This window comes from Odocoileus virginianus, chromosome 17 (assembly GCF_023699985.2).
Source record: "Odocoileus virginianus isolate 20LAN1187 ecotype Illinois chromosome 17, Ovbor_1.2, whole genome shotgun sequence".
NCBI classification, from domain to species: Eukaryota; Metazoa; Chordata; class Mammalia; order Artiodactyla; family Cervidae; genus Odocoileus; species Odocoileus virginianus.
Window position 1 is genome coordinate 8,172,699 of NC_069690.1, and position 24,752 is coordinate 8,197,450.

General features: G+C 40.5%; 1 protein-coding gene across 1 annotated transcript; it reads left to right on the plus strand.

Annotated features, from left to right (window-relative positions):
* Window positions 1-15,200: 15,200 nt before the first annotated feature.
* LOC139038932 (olfactory receptor 4D2-like) lies at window positions 15,201-16,136 on the plus strand. The gene has a single exon (XM_070478392.1). The coding sequence runs from the start codon at window positions 15,201-15,203 to the stop codon at window positions 16,134-16,136; it is 936 nt and encodes a 311-aa protein (XP_070334493.1).
* Window positions 16,137-24,752: the final 8,616 nt, after the last annotated feature.

Here is a 24,752-nt window from a genome sequence, read left to right on the forward strand (position 1 = left end):
CAAACAAAGGAATAAATAGAGAAAAAATAATAGGTTTAAAAAATTAAAATTAAAAAAAAAAACAGGAAAAAAAAAAAAAGGAAAACTCCACAGAACTGAAAAAGCCCAAAGTGGAGGCAGATTTATAACAACAATACAAAATGTGACTGAGAAAAAAAAAGCTCCAAAGCTTAATTAAATTTCATAGTGCTAATAAAACTGACAACTACATCAACGGGGTGGGAGGGAAGGGGAAAAAAAGAGAGAAAAATTCAAAAGAATCTACAGAGCAAGTTAAAACCTAAGAATAATAAATGTTTTTCTTGAGTCACTGCTGTCAGAGTCCTTTCCCTCTCTGGGAATCACAGTCCACCTCACCTCCCTAGTATGCCCTCTAATACTGTGCTGATCTCTGGACCTGCTGTGGAGGCAGCTCAGATTCCAATCTGGTCCTTCTCCTCTGTGTTCTTGCCTCCAGTGTCCATAGCCATGAGAACTAGTGCATTTTCTTTTGTGGCTGCTCTCAATGTCCTTTTATATATTCCATAGACTCAGAGTCTGCCTAGTTGATCATGTGGATTTAATCTGCAGCTTGTACAGCTGGTGGGAAGGTTTTGGGTCTTCTTCCTTAGCCACACTGCCCCTGGGTTTCAATTGTGGTTTTATTTCCACCTCTGCATGTACGTCATCCACTGTGGTTTTTTTTTTTTTTTCCATTTATTTTTATTAGTTGGAGGCTAATTACTTTACATCATTACAGTAGTTTTTGTCATACATTGAAATGAATTAGCCATGGATTTACATGTATCCCCCATCCCAGTCCCCCCTCCCACCTCCCTCTCCACCCGATCCCTCTGGGTCTTCCCAGTCCACCAGGCCCGGGCACTTGTCTCATGCACCCAACCTGGGCTGGTGATCTGTTTCACCCTAGATAATATACATGTTTCAATGCTGTTCTCTTGAAACATCCCACCCTCGCCTTCTCCCAGAGTCCACAAGTCTGTTCTATACATCTGAGTTTCTTTTTCTGTTTTGCATATAGGGTTATCGTTACCATCTTTCTAAAGTCCATATATATGTGTTAGTATACTGTAATGGTCTTTATCTTTCTGGCTTACTTCGCTCTGTATAATGGGCTCCAGTTTCATCCATCTCATTAGAACTGATTCAAATGAATTCTTTTTAATGGCTGAGTAATATTCCATGGTATATGTACATCCACTGCGGTTTGCTCCTGAGCCTGCTCTGGAAGACTTGGGTTTGTCCCTGTGAGGGCCAGAAGTCGAGGTGGTGCAGCTGCTTGGGTCACAGGGATTCTGGCAGCACCAGGTCCTCAGGGGACTTGGTGGCTAGGGAAGAAGGGGATAAAGTGCTCTAGAAGGGTATGGCAACCACTATTGACCACTACATGCCTGTATTCTTGCCTGGAGAACCCCCCTGACAGAGAAGCCTGGCAGGCCACTATCTACAGGTTCACAAAGAGTCAGACACAACAGAAGCACCCCTGTGCTCATAGACAAGACATTTTTTGCCTGAGGCAGCTCTGCCCCAGTGAGGATTGAACATGAAGTTTGCACAGTTACTTGGTTTGTGGGGATACCGGCAGCACCAAGTGTGCAGGTACACGCACTGCCTCCACCCCAGGAGTTATGGTCCTATCAGAGTCTTTTTTGAGCCTCTTGTAGCTGGGGATCAGAGGGCCTCTTTGGTCTGTCTTTTTCCATAGTTCCACTCATGTAGGCACTTAGAGGGCCTAGGGTCCTCCGTTGTTTGGTGCATCAGGCACTAAACGGGCACCCTGGGTGGGGTCCTACTCTGTAGTTCTGTGCAGCAGGCATTTAATGGGCCAACCTCTCTATTGTTCAGCTGCCCATGCTGGCATGTGTGGTCTGAGAGGCTGTGGTAATGGCTCCACCCCGTACGTGTGACTCAGTAGTATCGCCTTGCTTCCATGGCTGCCTGTCTTTCCTCCACAGGCTTTTCCCACTATAGTCTCCTCCCTCACAATCCCTATCTGTCTCTCTGCAGTCAACAGCAGCTCTTGCCCTGGAATTTCTCCACAATCCCTATACTCCAGCTCCCAGCCACTGCGTCATCCAGTACCTGCATCCCTGTCAGGGGTATGTATGGCTTCGGCAAGGACTGTCTGATTCTCATTCCATTTAGGCTGCTGCAGATCAGCTATTTCATTCTCAGCTTTGAATGTTTCTCCTCTGACTCAGACAATTGCCCTGATGTGTGGATCAAACCTCTGCTTCAGTTCCCCCATACACCGAGGGCAGGTCCAGTCATACGAACACTCCAGTTTTTCCCCCTAGTTTTTTCATCATACCTAGTTTTGCATGGTTCTACATATTATTTTCCACTGGTCAGAGGCTCCTGTCTGCTCTCAGCTGATGTTCTGCATGCACTTCTGTGTCTGAAGGTCTATAACTGATGTATCCGTGGAGAGAGATGTACTCCACGTCCACCTACTCCTTCGCCATCTTTTCCCAATCTGCTCATTGTAGTTTTGATTTGCGTTTCTCTAATAATGAGTGATGTTGAGCATCTTTTCCTGTGCATGTTAGCCATCTGTATGTCTTCTTTGGAGAACTGTTTCTTCAGGTCTCTTTCCCACTTTTTGATTGGGTTGTTTGCTTTTCTGGTATTGACTGGTATGAGCTGCTTGTATATCTTGGAAATGAATTCTTTATCAATTGTTTCCTTTGCTATTATTTTCTCCCATTCTGAGAGTTGTCTTTTCACCTTCTTTGAAGTTTCCTTTGCTGTGCAAAAGCTTTTAAGTTTTATTAGGTCCACTTCTTTATTTTTGTTTTTGTTTCCATTACTCTAGAAGATGGATCATAGAAGATCTTGCTTTGATTCATGTCATTGAATGTTCTGCCTATGTTCTCCTCTAAGAGTTTAATCATATCATTTCTGGTCTTACATTTAGGTCTTTGATCCATTTTGAGTTGATGTTTGTGTATGGAAGTAGGTAGTGATCTAATTTCCTTCTTTTGCACATAGCTGCCCAGTTTCCAGGACCATTTATTGAAGAGGTTGTCTTTGCCTCATTGTATATTCTTGCCTTCTCTGTAAAAAGTAAGGTACCCATAGGTGCATGGGTTTATTTATGGGTTCTCTATCTTGTTACATTGGTGTATATTTCTGTTTTTGTGCCAGTACCATACTCTCTTGGTGACTGTAACTTTGTAGTATAGTCTGAAGTCAGGAAGATGGATTCATCCAGCTCCATTCTTCTTTCTCAAGACTGCTTTGGTTATTCGGGGTCTTTGGTGTTTCCATATGAATTGTGAAATTTTTTGTTCTAGTTCTGTGAAAAATGTCATTGGTAATTTTGTAGGGATTACATTGAATCTGTAGATTGCATTTGATAGTATAGTCATTTTCACATAATTGATTCTTCCTACCCAGGAACATGGAATATCTCTCCATCTGTTTATGTTGTCTTTGATTTCTTTCATCAGTGTCTTGTAGTTTTCTGTATACAGGTCTTTTGTCTCTTTAGGTAGGTTTATCCCTAGATATTTAATTCCTCTTGTTGCAATGGTGAATGAATTGATTCCTTAATTTCTCTTTCTGATTTTCATTGTTAGTATATAGGAGTGCAAGTGATTTCTGTGTATTGACCTTGTATCCCACGACTTTGCTAAATAGCTCTAGTAATTTTCTGATACTTTCCTTTGGGCTTTCTATGTATAGTACCATGTCATCTGCAAACAGTGGGAGCTTTATTTCTTCTTTTCCGATCTGGATTCCTTTTATTTCTTTTTCTTCTCTAATTTTCATAGCTAGGACCTCCAAAACTATACTGAATAATAATGGTGAGAGTGGACACCCTTGTCTTATTCCTGATCTTAAAGGGAAAGCTTTTAGTTTTTCACCATTGAGAATAATATTTGCTGTGTGTTTTTCATATATGGCCTTTACTATGTTGAGGTAGGTTCCTTCTATGCCCATTTTTTGAAGAGTTTTAATCATAAATGGACGGTGAATTGTTTTGAAGGCTTTTTCTGCATCTTTTGAGATGATTACATAGTTTTTATCTTTCAATTTGTTGATATGGTATATCACCTTGAATGATTTGTGTACATTGAAGAATCCTTGCATCCCTGGAATAAATCCAACTTGATCACGGTGTATGACCTTCTTAACATATTGTTGGATTCTGTTGGTTAGAATTTTGTCGAGGGTTTTTGCATCTATGTTCTTCAGTGATATTGGCCTGTAATTTTCTTTTTTTGTGTTGTGTTTGCCTGGTTTTGGTATCAGGGCAAGAGTGGCCTCATAGAATGAGTTTGGGAGAGTTCCTTCCTCTGCATTTTTTGGGAAGAATTTCAGAAAAATAAGCATTAGCTTTTCTCTAAATGTTTGATAGAATTCCCCTGTGAAGCCATCTGGCCCTGGGCTTTTGTTTTGGGGAAGATTGTTGATCACTGTTTCAATTTCAGTGTTTGTAACTAGGTTGTTCATAATTTCTGTTTCTTTCTGGTTCAGTTTTGGGAGGCTGTTATTTTCTAAGTATCTGTCCATTTCCTCTAGATTGTCCATTTTATTAGCATATCGTGCTCACAATATTCTCTTATGATCCTTTGTCTTTCTGTGTTGTCTGTTATTAACTTCTCCTTTTGCATTTCTAATTTTGTTGATTTGATTATTCTCCCTTTTTTTCTTGATGAGTCTGGCTAGTGGTTTGTCAATTTTGTTTATCATCTCAAAGTGAAGTCACTCAGTCATGTCTGACTCTTTGCGACCCCATGGACTGCAGCCTACCAGGCCTCTCCATCCATGGGATTTTCCAGGCAAAAGTACTGGAGTGGGTTGCCATTTCTTTCTCCAGGGGATCTTCCCGACCCAGGGATCGAACCCAGGTCTCCCGCATTGCAGGCAGACACTGTGCTCTCTGAGCTACCAGGGAAACTTCATCATCTCAAAGAACCAGCTTTTAGTTTTATTAATATTTGCTATTATTTCCTTCCTTTTTCATTTATTTCTGCTCTGATTTTTACGATCACCTTCCTTCTGCTGACGTTGGGGTTTTTTGTTCTTCTTTTTCCAGCTGCTTTAGATGTAGAGTTAGGCTGTCTACTTGATGCTATTTTTTTATTTTTTATTTTTTGAGGTATGATTGTACAGCTATAAACCTCCTTCTTAGAACTGCTTTTGCTGAATCCTATAGGTTTTGGGTCGTCATGTTTTCACTGTCACTTTTTTCTAGGAATCTTTTGACTTCCTTTCTTATTTCTTTAATAACTTCTTTGTTATTTAGTAATGTATTGTTTCATCTCCATGAGCTTGTGTTTTTTTGCTGTTTCCCCCTCCCCCCTGTAGTTGATATCTAGTCTCACAGTGTTGTGGTCAGAGAAGATACTTGATACAATTTCAATTTTCTTAAATTTACTGAGGCTTGATTTGTGGCCCAAGATGTGTTCTATCCTGGAGAATGTTCCATATGCACTTGAGAAGAAACTATTCTGCATTTTGATGGAAAGTCCTGAAGATATCAATTAGGTCCATTTGGTCTAATGTTTCATTTAAGGTTTTTGTTTCCTTATTGATTCTCTGTTTTGATGATCTGTCCGTTGGTGAGAGTGGGGTGTTAAAGTCCCCTACTATTGTTTTGTTGCTGTCAATTTCTCCTTTATGCCTGTTAGTGTTTGTCTTACATATTGAGCTGTTCCTATGTTGGGTGCATAGACATTTACAATTGGTATGTCTTCTTCTTGGATTGATCTCTTGATTATTATGTAGTGCCCTTCTTTGTCTCTTATAATATTCTTTATTTTGCCTGAAAGAAGGATTGCCACTCCAACTTTCTTTTGGTTTCCATTTGCATGGAATATCTTTTTCCATCCTTTTGCTTTCAGTCTGTATGTGTCTCTAGGTCTGAAGTGGGCCTCCTGTAGGAAGCATATATATATAACTTTTATTTTGGTATCGATTCGGTCAGTCTGTATCTTTTGGTTGGTGCATTCAATCCGTTTACATTTAAGGTAATTTTTGATACATATGTTCCTATTTGCATTCTCTTGTTTGTTTTGGGTTTGTTTTTGTAGGTCTTTCCTTTCTCTTGTGTTTACTGGCTATGTAAGTCCCTTTAGTATTTGTTTCAAGGCTGGTTTGGTCGTGTTGAATTATCTTAACTTCTGCTTGTCAATAAAACTTTTGATTTCTCTATCAATTTGAATGAGATCCTTGCTGGGTAGAGTAATTTTGGTTGTAGGTTTTTCTCTTTCTTCACTTTAAATGTATCTTGCCATTCCCTTCTGGCCTATAGAGTTTCTGCTGAAAGATCTGATGTTAATCATATGGGTTTTCCCTTGTATGTTACTTGTTGCATTTCCCTTGCTGTTTTTAATATTCTTTCTTTGTGCTTAATCTCTGTTAGCTTGATTAATATGTGTCTCAATGTGTTTCTCCATGTGTTTAACCTGTAATGGACTCTGTGCTTCTTGGACTTGATTGACTGTTTCCTTTCCCATGTTGGGGAAGGTTTCAACTATCATTTCTTCAAAAATTTTCTCAGTGCCTTTCTTTTTTTTCTTCTTCCTCTGGGTCCCCTATAATTCGAATGTTGGTGCATTTAATATTGTCCCAAAGATTTCTGAGGCTATCCTCAATTCTTTTCATTCTTTTCCCTTTATTCTGCTCTTCAGCAGTTATTTCCACCATTCTGTCCTCCAGCTCACTTATCTGTTCCTCTTCCTCAGTTATTCTTCTATTGGTTCCTTCTAGAGTATTTTTAGTTTTAGTAATTGTGTTATTCATCTCTGTTTACTTACACTTTGTTTCTTCTATGTCCTTGATCACTGTATTAACTGTGTTAAATGCTTCTTGCATTTTCTCCAATCTATTTTTCAGTCTTCAGAGCACCTTTGCTATCATTATTTTGAATTCTCTTCCAGGGAGATTACTTATTTGCTCTTCGTTTATTTAGTCTTGTGAGTTTCTACCTTGCTCTTTCATTTATGCTGTATGTCTCTGTCTTTTCATCTTTTTTCCCCTAACTTTCTCCACTTGAGGTCTCCTTTGCTCAGGCTTTAGGGTTGTATTACTTCTTCCTTTTGATTTTTATACTTGAAGGGAATTGTTGGTTGGGTGGTTTGTGTTGATTTCTTGTTGGGGTGTGACCGTGCCTATTTTTTACTGGGAGGAGATCAAGCAGGTGATGACAGAAATACTGGGACATATCCACACTCTTCCACACATACAGTAATGACTAAAGTGTTCTAAAGAAGAAAGTACAGTAGATTCACTTGGTGAGCAAGAGAAACCAGAGGTGATATCAACCAATTGAAAGCAGAGTTAACAAGTGCTTCATCTGGAAATGTGAGCATTAGCAGAGGGCCAACTGAGGAATATAGCACAGAGAGCTCAACAATTTAACTTACCTGTTGAAAGAAGAAAGAGTGAAGGAAAAGGGGGAGAAAAAGAGAGAGAAAAGAAAGAGTAGAAGGGAGCGAAAAGAAAAAAGGAGAGGTTGGAGAAGAAGATTAAAGAACAAGAGAGATAGAGAAAAGAAAAAATAGAGGAGCAAAGATGAATAGATGTATGTGGGAAACATTTATATATATTCAGGCACAGCTACAGCCAGCATGGCGTCAGCTGGTAAAAATCTATAGGAAAAGCTGTTGAATACCTAAAAAACAAATCCAAAAAACCCATTAAGAAATAAGAAAAAAAGTGATAAAGAGAGAGAAAAGGAAAAAAATCTGAAAATGAATTTTTTTCTTACTTTCTTTATTCTTTGACAAGAAACACAGGGAGGAAAACTCCACAGCACTGCAGTAGGCTAATGTGGAGGTGAAAATATGTAGGGGGAATAAATCATGTGATTTATAAGAAAAAAGAAAAACAAACTCTTAAAAAGAATTTTTTTTTAAAAAACAAGGAAAACAAAGAAGGAAACTCCACAGCAGTGCAAAAGGCAAATGTGATGATGGAAATATGTTGGGTGGAATAAACAGTGTTATTTATAAGAAGAAAGAATCTTAAAATGAATTTTTTAATTTTTGTAACAAGAAAAACAAAGAGGAAAGCTCCACAGCACTGCTAATGGCTAGTGTGAAGGTGGAGATATGTTGGGGGAATAAACAGCATGATATATAAGAGAAAAATGAAAAAAATTTAACAAAGGTTCTCAGGGTGGTAGCTCTTGTTGTGGAGTCTGCCCCTGTGGATGGGGTTGGGTTAGTGTCCTGTGACGTTTTCCTGGTTGGGGGAGCTTGTGCCTGTTCTGGTTGATGGAGCTGGATCTCATCTCTCTGAAGGGCAGTACAGCGTCCCGTAGTAGGCTTTGGAGTGTCCGTGGGTTTAGGATGCCTTTTGGCAGTCGTTCTTGCTTTAGGGTGTTAGGAGCGTCTATGTCCACCTCTGCTTCAGAGTGGCCCTCTCAGCGTATCCGCAGTGCCGCCAGTACTCTACTTGCCTGTGGGATCATCGCCAGTGCTTCTGTCCCCCTGTCCCGCCCTGTGCTGCTGGCAGAAACTTGCTAGGTAGGTGCTTGTGTGGATCCTTCTGCGTCGCGGCGACGTGTGTGGGCTGCTCTCAGCCCCTGGGCTCACCCTCTGCGTCGCGGGGCTCGTGCGCACTTGTCTCGGCTTCCCAGGCACGCACTCTGTGTTGTGGGGCTTGTGTGCACCTGTGTTGGCTCCCGAGGCCTGCCCTTTGCTTCTCTGGGCTTGTAGGCACTTGTTTCAGCTCCTCAGGCTGGCCTCTGCATCGCGGGGATGATGTGCACTTCTTTCCTCTCACCACCTGCCAGTCACTGTATCTTTTTATCTAAACAATTCGGCAAGAAGGAAGAGGAGACACATTCATGGGCTTTTTTTTTTTTTTTTATCCTGTGGAGAAATCTTTATCTAAAATGATTCCAGCAGAATTCCCTTATGAGTCTTTGGCCAGACACAGGATCATGTAGTCATTGCAGTGTGCAGAGGAGGATGGAAAGTACACGGCTGGCTATTTCAGCCAGAAAAAAGGAGATTGGAAATGGCAATCGACAGTGTCTGCCACATAGGTAGAAGCCTCTGGTAGCAGGATGGTAGAGAGATGACTGGACTGAGTCAGAAACCTTGACAATGAGTAAAGTTTGTTATAGACAGGGTCATAAAACCAACTGCCTTGACAAGCTGACAGGTACCATGAATAAGTTAGATAGGCCCAGTGAACACTAAGGTGAACTAGAGTGGGCTATCCAGGCCAGAGGGCAAGTCCCACTTCTCGCTATTCTCCACCCCCATGCAGAGTTCCAACAGCTAACATGCAAGCGAGCTCCCATCAGGTTATCAGATGATTTCTCAACAGAAACTCTAAAAGGCAGAAGGGAATGGCACCATATATTTAAAGTGATGAAAGGGAAGAACCTACAATAGTCTAGCCAGCAAGATTCTCATTCAGAATTGACAGAAAAATCAAAAGCTTTCCAGACAAGCAAAAGTTAAAGAGAATGTGGCACCACCAAACCAGTTTTATAACAAATGCTACAGTAACTTCTTTAGGCGGGAAATACCGGAAAAGGAAAAGTCCTACAAAAAATAAACCCAAAGCAATTAAGAAAATGGGAAGAATATTGTACATATTGACAATTACCTTAAATATAAATGGACTGAATTCAGTTCAGTTCAGTTCAGCTCAATTGCTCAGTTGTTATTGATTCTTTCCGACCCCATGAACCACAGCACGCCAGGCCTCCCTGTCCATCACCAACTGCTGTAGTCTACCCAAACCCATGTCCGTTGAGTTGGTGATGCCATCCAACAATTTCATCCTCTGTCGTCCCCTTCTCCTCCTGCCCTCAATCTTTCCCAGCATCAGGGTCTTTTCAAATGAGCCAGCTCTCTGCATCAGGTGGCGAAAGTATTGGAGCTTCAGCTTCAACATCAGTCCTTCCAATGAACACCCAGGACTTATCTGCTTTAGGATGAACTGGGTTGATCTCCTTGCAGTCCAAGGGACTCTCAGAAGTCTTATCCAACACCACAGATCAAAAGCATCAATTCTTCAGCACTCAGCTTTCTTTATAGTCCAACTCTCACATCCATACATGACTACTGGAAAAACTTCTATTAGATGGACCTTTGTGGACAAAGTAATGTCTCTGCTTTTTAATATGCTGTCTGTTCAGTTCAGTTCAGTTCAGTCACTCAGTCGTGTCGACTCTTTGTGACCCCATGAATTGCAGCACGCCAGGCCTCCCTGTCCATCACAAACTCCCGGAGTTTACTCAAACTCATGTCTATCGAGTCGGTGATGGCATCTAGCCATCTCATCCTCTGTCATCCCCTTCTCCTCCTGACCCCAATCCCTCCCAGCATCAGGGTCTTTTCCAATGAGTCAACTCTTCACATGAGGTGGCCAAAGTATTGGAGTTTCAGCTTCAGCATCAGTCCAATATGCTGTCTAGGTTGGTCACAATTTTCCTTCCAAGCGTCTTTAATTTCATGGCTGCAATCATCATCTGCAGTGATTTTAGAGCACCCCCCCCAAAAAAAATAAAGTCAGCCACTGTTTCAACTGTTTCCTCATCTATTTGCCATGAAGTTATGGTGCCAGATGCCATGACCTTAGTTTTCTGAATGTTGCGCTTTAAACCAATTTTTTCACTCTCCTCTCACTTTCATCAAAAGGCTCTTTAGTTCTTCTTCACTTTCTACCATAAGGGTGGTGTCATCTGCTTATCTGAGGTTGTTGATATTTCTCCTGTCAACCTTGATTCTTGCTTGTGCTTCTTCCAGCCCAGAATTTCTCATGATGTACTCTGCATAGAAGTTAAATAAGCAGGGTGACAATATACAGCCTTGAGGTTCTCCTTTCCCTATTTTGAACCAGTCTGTTTTTCCATGTCCAGTTCTAACTGTTGCTTCTTGACCTGCATACAGGTTTCTCAAGAGGCAGGTCAGGTGGTCTGGTATTCCCATCTCCTTCAGTTTTCCACATTTTATTGTGATCCACACAGTCGAAGGCTTTGGCATAGTCAATAAAGCAGAAATAGATGTTTTTCTGGAACTCTCTTGCTTTTTCAATGATCCAGCAGATATTGGCAATTTGATCTCTGGTTCATCTGCCTTTTCTAAAACCAGCTTGAACATCTGGCAGTTCACAGTTCACGTATTGCTGAAGCCTGGCTTGGAGAATTTTGAGCATTACTTTACTAGTGGGCGAGGTAAGTGCAATTGTGTGGTAGTTTGAGCATTCTTTGGCATTGCCTTTCTTTGGGACTGGAATGAAAACTGAACTTTTACAGTCCTATGGCCACCGCTGAGTTTTCCAAATTTGCTGGCATAGTGAGTACAACACTTTCACAGCATCATCTTTTAGGATTTGAAATAGATCAGTTGGAATTCCATCACCTCCACTAGCTTTGTTCATACTGATGCTTCTTAAGTCCCACTTGACTTCACATTCCAGGATGTCTGGCTCTTCGTGAGTGTGAGTGATCACACCATCATGATTATCTGGATCATGATGATCTTTTTTGTACAGTTCTTCTGTGTATTCTTGCCACACATTCTTAATACATTCTGCTTCTGTTAGGTCCATACCATTTCTGTCCTTTATTGAGCCCATTTTTGCCATTCAATATCACAGTAATCCAAGTCTATTCCCCGACCAGTAATGCTGGAGAAGCTGAAGTTGAACGGTTCAATGACCTTCTAGAATGAACAAGACCCTCTAGAACTAACACCCCCCCCAAAAAATGTCCCTTTCATTATAGGGGACTGGAGTGTAAAAGTAGGAAGTCAAGAAACACCTGGAGTAACAGGCAAATTTGGCCTTGAAGTACAGAATGAAGTAGGTCAAAGGCTAATAGAGTTCTGCCGAGAGAACACACTGGTCATAGCAAACACCCTCTTCCAACAACACAGGAGAAGACTCTACACATGGACACCACCAGATGGTCAACACTGAAATCAGATTGATTATATTCTTTTGAGCCAAAGATGGAGAAGCTCTATACAGTCAGGAAAAAAGACTGGGAGCTGACTGTGACTTAGATCATGAACTCCTTATTGCCACTCTGGATCAGGAAGATTCCCTAGAGGAAGGCATGGCAACCCACTCCGGTATTCTTGCCTGGATAATCTCATGGACAGAGGAGCCTGGTGGGCTGCAGTCCAAAGGGTCATGAAGAGTCATACATGACTGAATGACTAAGCATGCAGGCACATAGTGGACATGGGTACAGATGGTTAATCAATAATGGGCTTCAGTTGCCAAAATAAAGGACAAGTTTTACAGGACAGTAAGGTTTTGTTGAACTGATACCATATATCTGCCCATGTATGACTTTCTCTAAGTAAAAATCAATTAGGCTTAAATGTAGAAGAAAAAGAAAAAGGGAAGAAGAAAGAGAAGAAGAAGGAAAGAAATCAGAAGAGTTATCTCAGATTGCAAAAGAGAGAGAACAGTCCTTATACTGATGAGCAACTCCAAGGTTCTCAAAGTGTGGTCCCTGGAACAGAGAAATCAGCATCATCTGAGAATTTGTTACAGATGCAAATTCTTGGCCTTATCATTGATCATCAGAATGAGGAAGTCTGGAGCTTGGGCACTGTAATTTGTCTTTCAACCAGCTGTCCATGTGATGGTCTCAAGGGAAAGAATCAAAGAAATGGGTTCTTCTAAAACTCCTAGAGAAACTGTTTCTTTTTAAGAGACTCATACTTTTAGATCTTGGCTTGAGAATCCTACATGTTATAAATCTATAAAATTGTTTTGTCCTTGGTCCTTTTGACCCTGAGGAATAACTCTTAATGAATGTGTGTTTTTGAGAGATTTTCAAACTTTTTAACAAGTCCCATTGCTCCCTTGCCCCCAGTGGTAATCAACCCAACGCTGTTTCTGAATCAAGTCCAGTAGTTTCTCCTCAAGGATATTCCCTCTTCCCCTAGAGTCACACCCTTTGTTGTATACATGATGTCTGGGCAGTGGCTAGGAAACTAAGTTTGCAGAAAAGGGATCTTCAAGAAGATGCAGGACATGAGGGCTCTCTCCCGTTCTGGGCTAAAGGAAGGTGAGAGACCAGGGTTTTCTCACCTGTAGACAGAGTAGCTGTTAAGAAGAATCCAGATACACATGCTGGAGGGTGCAGAGAAAAAGCAAGAGATTTAGACTTGATGATAGTAAGGCTAAAGTGTGAGGAAAGCTTCAGAAAATAATGCAGGGGAAATGGAGTGTTGAAAACAGATTTTCCAACAAGCATGTACAAAACCAGGCTTTTAATGACAAAGTGGAAACTAGGTCCTGTGATTTAGAGGGATGATATTGAGAGCAAAGGATAGGAAAATACACCACAGAATTCTCCACATGGTCACACTGAATAAGAAGGATCGCATAATTATCTACAAATTCATTACGACAGCAACTTTTTTTGAGCAACTGTTGAATCAGAGTTGCTATTACAGGTGCTGGGGCTACTAAGTTACTGAATTTACAATCTTGTTAAGAGGGACAACGGAAAAAAATATGATGAGATGAAAATGACCTCTGATGGACAATACATTGCAGGAAGCAGGTGGGGGTGGGGAGTGAGACAAGGCAGGGGAGTGAGAAGGCCACTTAACTCTCACCTGTCTCCCTTATCTCTCACCTTCTGTGTCCTTCTTCACCTTTGTTCCCAGCCTCTTCCCTCCCCCTCCACTTTCCCCTTCCCCTTCCTTCCTCTTAATATCCCCTCTTCATTCTTTTGACAACACCCTGGTGGCTCAGACAGTAAAGAATCTGCCTGCGATGCAGGAGACCTGAGTTCGAAAGACCCCTGGGAGAAGGGAATGGCAACTCACTCTAGTATTCTTTATTCCTTTGTCTATACTATTTCTCTTATTTCAACATCTTCCTTCCTCATATATCTTTGTATTCAGTAACAGAAATTCTTGGGCCTTTTAAAAGAGCCCTTCCATTCCCCTTTTTACAAAATCCATCACCTTTTTCATTTTTTTTTTAAATTTTCCATTTATTTTTGTTAGTTGGAGGCTAATTACTTTACAACATTGCAATGGTTTTTGTCATACATTGAAATGAATTAGCCATGGATTTACATGTATTCCCCATCCCGGTCCCCCCTCCCACCTCCCTCTCCACCCCATCCCTCTGGGTCTTCCCAGTGCACCAGGCCCGAGCACTTGTCTCATGCATCCAACTTGGGCTGGTGATCTGTTTCACCCTAGATATACATGTTTTGATTACAGGCCTACCTCAAGAAACAAGAAAAAAGTCAAATAAATAACCTAACTCTACACCTAAAGCAACTAGAGAAGGAAGAAATGAAGAACCCCAGGGTTAGTAGAGGAAAGAAATCTTAAAAATTAGGGCAGAAATAAATGCAAAAGAAACTAAAGAGACCATAGCAAAAATCAACAAAGCATCACCTATTTCTTAATCCAGAAAATCTCTCTCCACCTTCTCATGTCTCAGCACAAACACCATGTATATCCTGTTAACTCATCCAGTAAGGGACACCTACACCAGTGATGGGGGGACATTCCCTATACTTGTTTACCCACCCAGCAGTCAATGCCACATGCTTTTTGAGTATTGACTATGAGCAAGCATGAGCACTTCAGTGCACAGATTAATTGAGAATCAAGGCACATGTCTGCAGTGGCACATTATGGTTGAATCAGGAGGGAAAATCTAGAAATACAAAAAGTTCATGAACTTTTAGATGTAATAACTGTTGCATGAGAAATGACTGGTACAAACATGTATTAGAGACTGTTAAGGAGGCAGGAGGTTTTCAGTGGGCGACTACACAGAGGTGAGTGATTACTATTTATTATTCCAGATGCTATTCTAGGAACCTTATGTGTTATCTTATTTAATACCCTAGAGATTTTATAGAGACAATACTTTTATTTCCACTTCCATAGAAGTGGAAACTGAGACAAAGGGCTTGAATAACTTATTATGGGTCACATCTCAAGGATAAGAAACTCTGTAATTTGTCTACATGTCAGCTGGACTCCAAGTGTCTTCCTATTACTCTATTACACTGAATTTTTTAAAGCAGGTTGTATATGTCATGAATGAATTTAAGATATCTCAAGAATATATATTCCAGTACCAACTGGTACACATTCCAGGGCCAAGGCCATTTAATCAGCACCTGGAATTATGATAAGCACGTAAATGTCCATCATCTAAACTTGGACACTGAGCCTCTGAGCACTAATTAATTGCTGTCTGTGTTTTCTGTAGGTTATGGAGTAGACACCATGTTATCAGGGAACCACACATGGGTGCCAGAATTTGTCTTCCTGGGACTCTCACAGACTCAGGAGCTCCAGCTCGTCTTGTTTCTGGTGTTCCTGTTTGTTTATATCACCACTGTCGTGGGAAACCTCCTCATCATGGTCACAGTGACCTCTGATTCCAGGCTCCACACGCCCATGTATTTTCTGCTGCGAAACCTGGCCGTCATAGACCTGTGTTTCTCCTCAGTCACTGCCCCGAAGATGCTGGCAGACTTCCTCTCTGAGAAGAAGACCATCTCCTACCAGGGCTGCATGGCCCAGATCTTCTTCTTCCACTTTCTGGGAGGTGCCATGGTCTTCTTCCTGTCAGTGATGGCCTATGACCGCCTTGTTGCCATCTCCCGGCCCCTCCACTATGTCACCATCATGAACACTCAGGTCTGTGCTGGGCTAGTGGCGGCCAGCTGGGTGGGAGGCTTCATCCATTCCATTTCCCAACTGGCTCTGTTGCTCCCTCTGCCTTTCTGCGGCCCCAACGTCTTAGATAATTTCTACTGTGATGTTCCACAAGTGCTGAGACTTGCCTGCACTGACACCTCCCTCCTGGAGTTCCTTATCATTTCCAACAGTGGGGTGCTAGTCCTCATCTGGTTCCTCCTCCTCCTGATCTCCTACTCAGCCATCCTGGTGATGCTGAGGTTTCACTCAGGGAAGGCGAAGAGGAAGGCAGCTTCCACCTGCACAACCCACATCATTGTGGTGTCTATGGTCTTTGTTCCAAGCATTTACCTCTATGCCCGGCCCTTCACCTCCTTCTCCATGGACAAGGCTGTGTCCATTAGCCAAACTGTCATGACCCCCATGCTCAACCCCATGATCTATACCCTGAGAAACCAGGAGATGCAGGCAGCAGTGAAGAGATTAGGGAGGCATCCTCTGGCTTGTAAAAGTGAGTGACAGTGAGTTTCTCACTTCTCTTTGACTTTGTTTTCCATTTGTAGAGTGGGCATAGAGAGCTACTGTATCTCCCCTGTTCATAACTTGTGTTTGTGTTGTATGGATTATCATAGAAGTGAATGCATAGTAAACCTAAAAAACTTACTCAGATTTTTTTAGCAAAATTGATAATATCCTTATTTTTTATTTTGATGTTGATTTGAATACTCCTGTGACAAAGAGATGTGTTGTCATGGAAGCATTCTGGAAAGTCACACCTTCTCTTCTGCCATTTTGGTGGACAGTTTCCTCTTAGGATGACAGCATTCCCCCAGAAGAGCAGTTCTGTTTTCTGTACCTGATCTCTTTTTCCCAGTACCCCTTTTGGTGTGAGTCTGGATTGTTGGAAACTGCACAGGATCCAGAGTCTTAAGCCTGAAATTGCAGACTTTAACCAATGCTTACCAAATGGATGACCTTGAATGAGATATCTGGCCTCTCTTGAACTCATAACTTCTTCCTCAACAAACTTGCTGAAATTAATATGTGACCCCAAACCTCCCAGTAACAGAGTCAGAAATTGTGACAAAACATTGGGTGATCCATATAACTGTATTTTTTATTTTCAAATTGGAAATTATCATGAGTATTCAGATATTTTCACTGTATATTTTAATATAGTATAATAATTATTACAAGTAAAAGATCACATGTAAACCTCATTGGAAAAGACCCTGATGCTGGGAAAGAGTGACTGTAAAGAAGAAGGAGGCAGCAGAAGATGAGATGGTTAGATAGCATCATCGACTCAATGTTCATGAATGTGAGCAAACTCCGGGAGATGGTGAAGGACGGGTGAGCCTGGAGTGTTGAAGTCCATGGGGTTGCAAAGAGTCAGACAAGACTTAGTAACTGAACAACACAACAACAAATGTGTATAAGTTATAATATACATTATCAATATATTGTATAAACATGCCACATGTTACTCTGTTTGGCTGTAGCTTTTTTTTTTGCTGTATAATATTCCTTTGTGAGAATAAGCTTAGTGGGATTGTCCCAGTTTTTCTGTTGCAAACAGTGCTCTTTTGAATATTCTTCTACTTGTCTCCAGTTGTTATGTTGAGGAACTATGAGTCATCATATATTTTAAAGTGGAATTGCTGAGCCATGAGATCTTCAAAGATTTACCTTTACAAAATCATGCCAAATTCTTTCCCAAAGTTGTTAATGCATTGCATTTCATCAGCAGTGTTGAAGTGTTCCTATTGATTCATATCCTCCTAACACTTGCTATTGTCAGATTTCTTCATTTTTGCTAATTTAGTGGGTAAAAAAATGAAATTTCACTGTAGTCTTAATTTGCATTTCTCTAACATTTCCTTCCATACTTTTTATTGTATGCAGGTTTCTCATGAATGTATTTTGTTCCCTTTCCTCTGACTTTTTCTATTTAGCGTATGAGTTCTTAGGTAATTTAGTGGTTCATCTATTATCAGCTATATTTATTACAGTGCTTTCTTCCAGTTTGTGATTTGCCTTCTCTATTTTTTGTGTTAGTTTTCAGGTAGTCAGTTTTATTTTAGTGTTAGTTCATATTGAAATCTTATTTTTTAAAATTGCTTTTTATCCGGAGGACAAAACGATATGATATTTTGCTATGTAGTTCTTCTTGCTTTAAAAAATGTTTAAAAGCATTTTTAACTTTTTAAAAAATCTCACACTTACAGAAAATTTGCAAGTAGAGCATAACGTACTTTTTCCCTGAAAGTTTGAGGGTAAGTCACAAACTTGATGCCCACCACTCCTTAACATTTGTGTGCATTTTCTGCAAAAAGACATTTCTACCAATACTGCTATACAGTCAGATATGGCATTTTTGTGACTTTACCAGGAATATTACAGAAGTCATGCTCTGCTGCTATTTCAGCCTACGAGGTATAAGAGATTTTGCTTTGTCCTGTTGCTAATGTCTCATCACTTTGATTACTAAGAGGTGTTCATTAGGCTTATCACTTAAGTTATTCATTTTCCTTTCGAAGTTAGAAAATATTTTGTAGGAAAGTACTTTGAGACTATGTGAATCTCTAGTTTCTTACCAAACTTCCAATTTATTTATTTATTTATTTATTTATACCTGTGTGAAATTAATTTTCCTTTATTGTTCATTGCTGCTGCTAAGTCGCTTCAGTCGTGTCCAACCTTGTGCGACCCCATAAATGGCAGCCCACCAGACTCCGCCATTAAGTTATAATTTATTGTTATCATGACTTATTTCGACGCTCCACGTACCCCAGAATTGGCCAGAGTCTGTAAGCTGGCTTCTGTGTTCTTTTCATTGTTTGAGCACTTCTTTTCTTACTGGCCCAGTGAAATGCCCCCTGCTTATCTTATGCTTTCTCTGCTCCAGCTCTGGACTCACCTATTTCAGTAAGCAGTCCTGCTTCCTTTGAGGAGAATGGTACTGAAAGGCAAATCTGAGTGCTGGGTGTGCTTATATATAACAGTCCCATTCAATTTTTGTGTATCTATCATCTCTCTATCTATCTACCTCTATCATCCATGTAACTAATGAAAATCCTATATTCACACAGATACTTCCATTCCCAATGGAACATCATGGAATTCTTTCTATTCTTCTTTTTCTATACTTATAATTCCTTTCTCTTTAGAGGAACCTGGCTCCCATTATTCTTTTTTTATATATAAAGTTACTATATGTTTATATTATTCTTTATCAGTTCAGTTCAGTTTAGCCGCTCAGTCGTGTCTGACTCTTTGCAACCCCATGAAACGCAGTATGCCAGGCCTCCCTGTCCATCACCAACTGCCAGAGTTTACCCAAACTCATGTCCATTGAGTTGGTGATGCCATCTAACCATCTCATCTTCTGTCATCCCCTTCTCCTCCTGCCTTCAATCTTTCCCAACATCAGCCATTAAAAAGAATACATTTGAATCAGTGCCAACATCAGGGTCTTTTCAAATGAAGTCACCTCTTCGCATCAGGTGGCCAAAGTATTGGAGATTCAGCTTCAACATCAGTCCTTCCAATGAACACCCAGGACTGATCTCCTTTAGGATGGACTGGTTGGATCTCCTTGCAGTCCAAGGGACTCTCAAGAGTCTTCTCCAACACCACAGTTCGAAAGCATCAATTCTTCTGCGTTCATCTTTCTTTATAGTCCAACTCTCACATCCATACTGGAGAAGGCAATGGCACCCCACTCCAGTACTCTCAGCAGCAGCAGCAGCAGCAGCACCAGCAGCAGAACATCCACACATGACTACTAGAAAAACCATAGCCTTGACTAGACAGACCTTTGTGGACAAAGTAATGTCTCTGCTTTTTAAAAATATTCTATCTAGGTTTCCTTCCAAGAAGTAAGTGTCTTTTATTTTATTTTTATTTATTTATTTATTTTAGTATCTTTTTTTTTTTAATTTCATGGCTTCAATCACCATCTGCAGTGATTTTAGAGCCCCCCAAAAATAAAGTCTGCCACTGTTTCCATTGTTTCCCCATCTATTTGCCATGAAGTGGTGGGACTGGATGCCATGATCTTAGTTTTCTGAATGTTGACCTTTAAGCCAACTTTTTCACTCTCCTCTTTCACTTTCATCAAGAGGATCTTCAGTTCTTCTTCACTTTCTGCCATAAGGGTGGTGTCATCCACATATCTGAGGTTATTGATATTTCTCCTGGCCATCTTGATTCCACTTGTACTTCATCCAGCCCAGTGTTTCTTGTGATGTACTCTGCATATAAGTTATAAGCAGGGTGACAATATACAGCCTTGACGTACTCCTTTTCCTATTTGGAACCAGTCTGTTTTTCCATGTCCTGTTCTAACTGTTACTTCTTGACCTGCATACAGGTTTCTCAAGAGGCAGGTCAGGTGGTCTGGTATTATTCTTTATATATATATATATATATATATATATATATAGCATATATTTCAAGTCACATAAAATTAATTATTTAATTCACCCTTTCTATGCAACCATCTCCCGTAGTAATTCTGTCTACATTTCCTCTCTCTCTGCTGATACTTTCCTCACTGCACTTGGGCTTTGGTATCACACAGCAGGCCAGCTCCCTGCTCAGACACTTTCCCTACCCTACTCATGCTCCAACACCCCCCATCAGAATCTTCCAGTGTGGAAACCCTTCTCACCCTGCTTGGGCTCTGACAGTTGACACCAGGCTGCACCTCTGCATAGACACCCTTCTCATCCATTTGGAGATACACTACCCAAGCTGAGTCATCCCACCATAGAAACAGTCTTCTCACCTTGAGTTAACACCACAGTGGGTAGCTCCAAAGGGACACTCAGACTCTGACAACCCATTCTGGGGCCCATCTTGTGGACAACCTAATTAATTGTATTTTTGTTCTACATTCAGAGGATAATTCCTCAATTCTACCTTCCAACCCTCTATTAAAGTTTTCATTTCTGAAAACATATTTTAATTCCAAAGAATTATTTTTGGTTCTATATTTTTTTCATACCTTATTTTTTCATGTCCTTATTTTATGGATATTATATCTTCTTGCTTCTCTCAACAGATGTTAGCTATATAAACTTTTCTTCTGTTTCCTATGTCATTTTGGTTTTGCTTCTCATTCATTTTCCTATTTATTTTGTTTTTTCCTTTTGTGTTAGTGGCCTTCCTTAATCCCTGTTGATCCCTGGCTACCTACACTCAAGAGCAAGGCAGTAAAACGCAAATTTGTATATTTTTGAAATTAATCCTTTGTCTGTTGCTTCATTTGCTATTATTTTCTCCCAATCTGAGGGCTGTCTTTTCACCTTGCTTATAGTTTCCTTTGTTGTACAAAAGCTTTTAAGTTTCATTAGGTCCCATTTGTTTATTTTTGCTTTTGTTTCTAAAATTCTGGGATGTGGGTCATAGAGGATCCTGCTGTGATTTATGTCGGAGAGTGTTTTGCCTATGTTCTCCTCTAGGAGTTTTATAGTTTCTGGTCTTACATTTAGATCTTTAATCCATTTTGAGTTTATTTTTGTGTATGGTGTTAGAAAGTGTTCTAGTTTCATTCTTTTACAGGTGGTTGACCAGTTTTCCCAGCACCACTTGTTAAAGAGGTTGTCTTTTTTCCATTGTATATCCTTGCCTCCTTTGTCGAAGATAAGGTGACCATAGGTTCGTGGATTTATCTCTGGGCTTTCTATTCTGTTCCATTGATCTATATTTCTGTCTTTGTGCCAGTACCATACTGTCTTGATGACTGTGGCTTTGTTGTATAGTCTGAAGTCAGGCAGATTGATTCCTCCAGTTCCATTCTTCTTTCTCAAGGTTACTTTGGCTATTCGAGATTTCTTGTATTTCCATACAAATTGTGAGATTATTTGTTCTAGTTCTGTGAAAAATACCGTTGGTAGCTTGATAGGGATTGCATTGAATCTATAGATTGCTTTGGGTAGTATAGCCATTTTGACAATATTGATTCTTCCAATCCATGAACACGGTATATTTCTCCATCTGTTTGTGTCCTCTTTGATTTCTTTCATCAGTGTTTTATAGTTTTCTATGTATAGGTCTTTTGTTTCTTTAGGTAGATATACTCCTAAGTATTTTATTCTTTTTGTTGCAATGGTGAATGGTATTATTTCCTTAATTTCTCTTTCTGTTATTTCATTGTTAGTGTATAGGAATGCAAGAGATTTCTGTGTGTTAATTTTATATCCTGCAACTTTACTGTATTCATTGATTAGCTCTAGTAATTTTCTGGTAGAGTCTTTAGGGTTTTCTATGTAGAGGATCATGTCATCTGCAAACAGAGAGAGTTTCTATGTTAAAACTTTTAAACTTCATTTTAGAAGCTCAGGTAGATATCAGCTGTTTACTGGAAGTCACCCAAATGCCAAAACATGGAGGTACATTTTTCTGCAGTTTCTGCAAACAAAAAACCTTCTTTCCTGTCTTCTTACTTTGAGTTAAATACTCAAATTTAACTCAATTTTGGAGAATGATAGGTCCCAGTACCTCTTTACAGAGTAAATTCTTACCTGACCTCCTTCTCTCATTTACATTATTTGTATTTGAGTTCATGACCTCTGCTGTTAAGAGTTTTTCTGTATAAGACAGACTTTGCATCTCTGTCAACCCGATTTTGCCTCTGGTCTATCATATTCAGTCCATATTGCAGGTGCTTTATAAGACAATAGTCTTGTTTTTTGAGGTCTACCCAAATCCATTCTTAGCCACTTACCTTTGTTTGTCCCCCAACAAAATTGTGCACTTTCCTAAAACATTCAGAAGCAAGGCTTCCTGATGTGTGTATCTGATCCAGGGTTGAAAAATTTAGCAAAAAATGTATTAGCCAAGGAGCTTCTGGAGAAGGTTTCTGCTCCATGATTACAGGCAAGATATGCAGAAGAGACTTCCCCCAAACGTATCGTCACCTTCAGCCTTTGAATGAGATGTATGAGGACACACAGCATAGTGAAGCAAGGAGGCATCCTGGCTCATGAGGGAGAGGTCAAGGGCAGCACAGACTCACTGAACCAGTGTCCTGATATCGCTGAGTTAGTGGGTCCCTGGGGGCTCACAGTTTTCCACTCCTGATTTTTCTTAATATTTTTAATCTTCCTCCTTCTTTTTTAGCTCCCAAGTCCTGTTCCCTTTCTCCTCTACCTCTTCACTCTCCTCACATCTTTAACAACTTTGAAGTTGGGACGGGCTGAATTAAGGCCTTTAACTCCCCTGATTAAGTCTTGATGAAAGAGGATGTGGTATGAATAAACAGTGGAGCTCTATACTGCTCTGTCCATCCTCTCAACTCTCCCCTCTCTCCTCCTCCCTGCTGCCACTGAGGCCGTACTAAGTAGATTCTTCTTCTGTGTAATGTCCTCCCTGGTTCTCACCTCCCTCAAGGTAAGACCTAAATGTGTGGGCCTGGTCCCTTAGCACAACTCACAGTGATCCCTGCCTGCTCTCCACCCAATGTCCCACCACCTCCTCTGTGCTCCAGCCTCGTCGAGGCTTTCAGGGGTCATGGGGTGTGTGCTGTCCCATTTCATCTCTGGTTTCTGTTCTTCCTGCCAGACACTTTCCCTCCTTTGTCTGCCTGACAGACTTGAACTTCACTTCTGTTTAAATATCATCTCCTCTCCAAAGACTTCCTTCTCTCCCAGTCATGGCCATTTGCTCAATCTGATAACCTTTGAGCATTCCCCTAGTAGAGCTCTCTCCTCTCTGAAATGCATTTACTTTCCCCATCAGCAGCTGAGTTCCTTGAGAAGAGAATGTATTATTTTTGTATCCTCAGCATTGAGCATAGAGGTGGACTCAAGCTACCTTTTACTGCTCTCTTACTCTTAAAAAGAATAACCCTCAATTCTGTTAAAAAATTGATCTAAAACAAATAGCCAAATACTTCTCCAGCAAAGATGGGTTCGTTTGGGACCAGCAGAGAATTGCAGTTCAGGGTATGCATTGTTGGTGGGCCATGTGCAAGTCCTTCAAGGTAAGAGAAGAAGAAGCTTTTATAAAGAGGGAAAGGGGAGTGGGAGGCTGCAGTAACAAAGCATCCATGGCTCTTCACGGACTGAGTCCCTCCAGTCTCTTCATTGAAAGGAAGGAAGTCTTTCTTATTTTTGGTTTTGGAGGTTGTTGTAGGGTGTGAGAACTCCTCCATCTGTTCTCCTGATTCTACTTAATTGATGTTTTTGTTTGTTAATTTTTTAAAGCATTCATTGAACTTTCACAATGGGCCAAGTAACTCCAAAACAATGATACACTGGAATCATTTCTCTAAAGCAGACAAATCACATACAGTCCCACTCTGAGGAATCAACTTGGAGGCTGAGATGTGTATTAGTAGATACTTTATTATCTTATGTGTCCTGAGAAAAGAAGTATATAGACAGACAATGGCTTTTTTAAAAGAAAAGTATTTATTTTTTAAAAGAATGAGAATTACTTTACAGAATTTTGTTTTCTCTCAAACCTCAACAAGAATCAGCCATAGGCATACATACATCCTCTCCTTTTTTTTCCCCCATTTATTTTTATTAGTTGGAGGCTAATTACTTTACAATATTGTAGTGGGTTTTGCCATACACTGACATGAATCAGCCATGGATTTACATGTGTTTCCCATCCCAATCCCCACTCCCGCCTTCCTCTCCATCCCATCCCTCTGGGTCTTCCCAGTGCACCAGCCCTGAGCACTTGTCTCATGCATCCAACCTGGGCTGGTGATCTGTTTCTCCCTTGATAGTATACTTGTTTCCATGCTGTTCTTTCAGAACATCCCACCCTTGCCTTCTCCCACAGAGTCCAAAAGTCTGTTCTATACATCTGTGTCTCTTTTTCTGTTTTGTATATAGGGTTATTGTTACCATCTTTTTAAATTCCATATATATGTGTTAGTATACTTTATTGGTCTTTATCTTTCTGGCTTACTTCACTCTGTATAATGTGCTCCAGTTTCATCCACCTAAATAGAACTGATTCAAATGAATTCTTTTTAATGGCTGAGTAATATTCCATAGTGTATATGTACCACAGCTTCCTTATCCATTCGTCTGCTGATGGGCATCTAGGTTGCTTCCATGTCCTGGCTATTATAAACAGTGCTGCGATGAACACTGGGGTACATGTGTCTCT

What these genes read in the sequence shown, in the direction of transcription:
- LOC139038932 (XM_070478392.1), top strand. Translation starts at nt 15,201, where the DNA reads ATGTTATCAGGGAACCACACATGGGTGCCAGAATTTGTCTTCCTGGGA.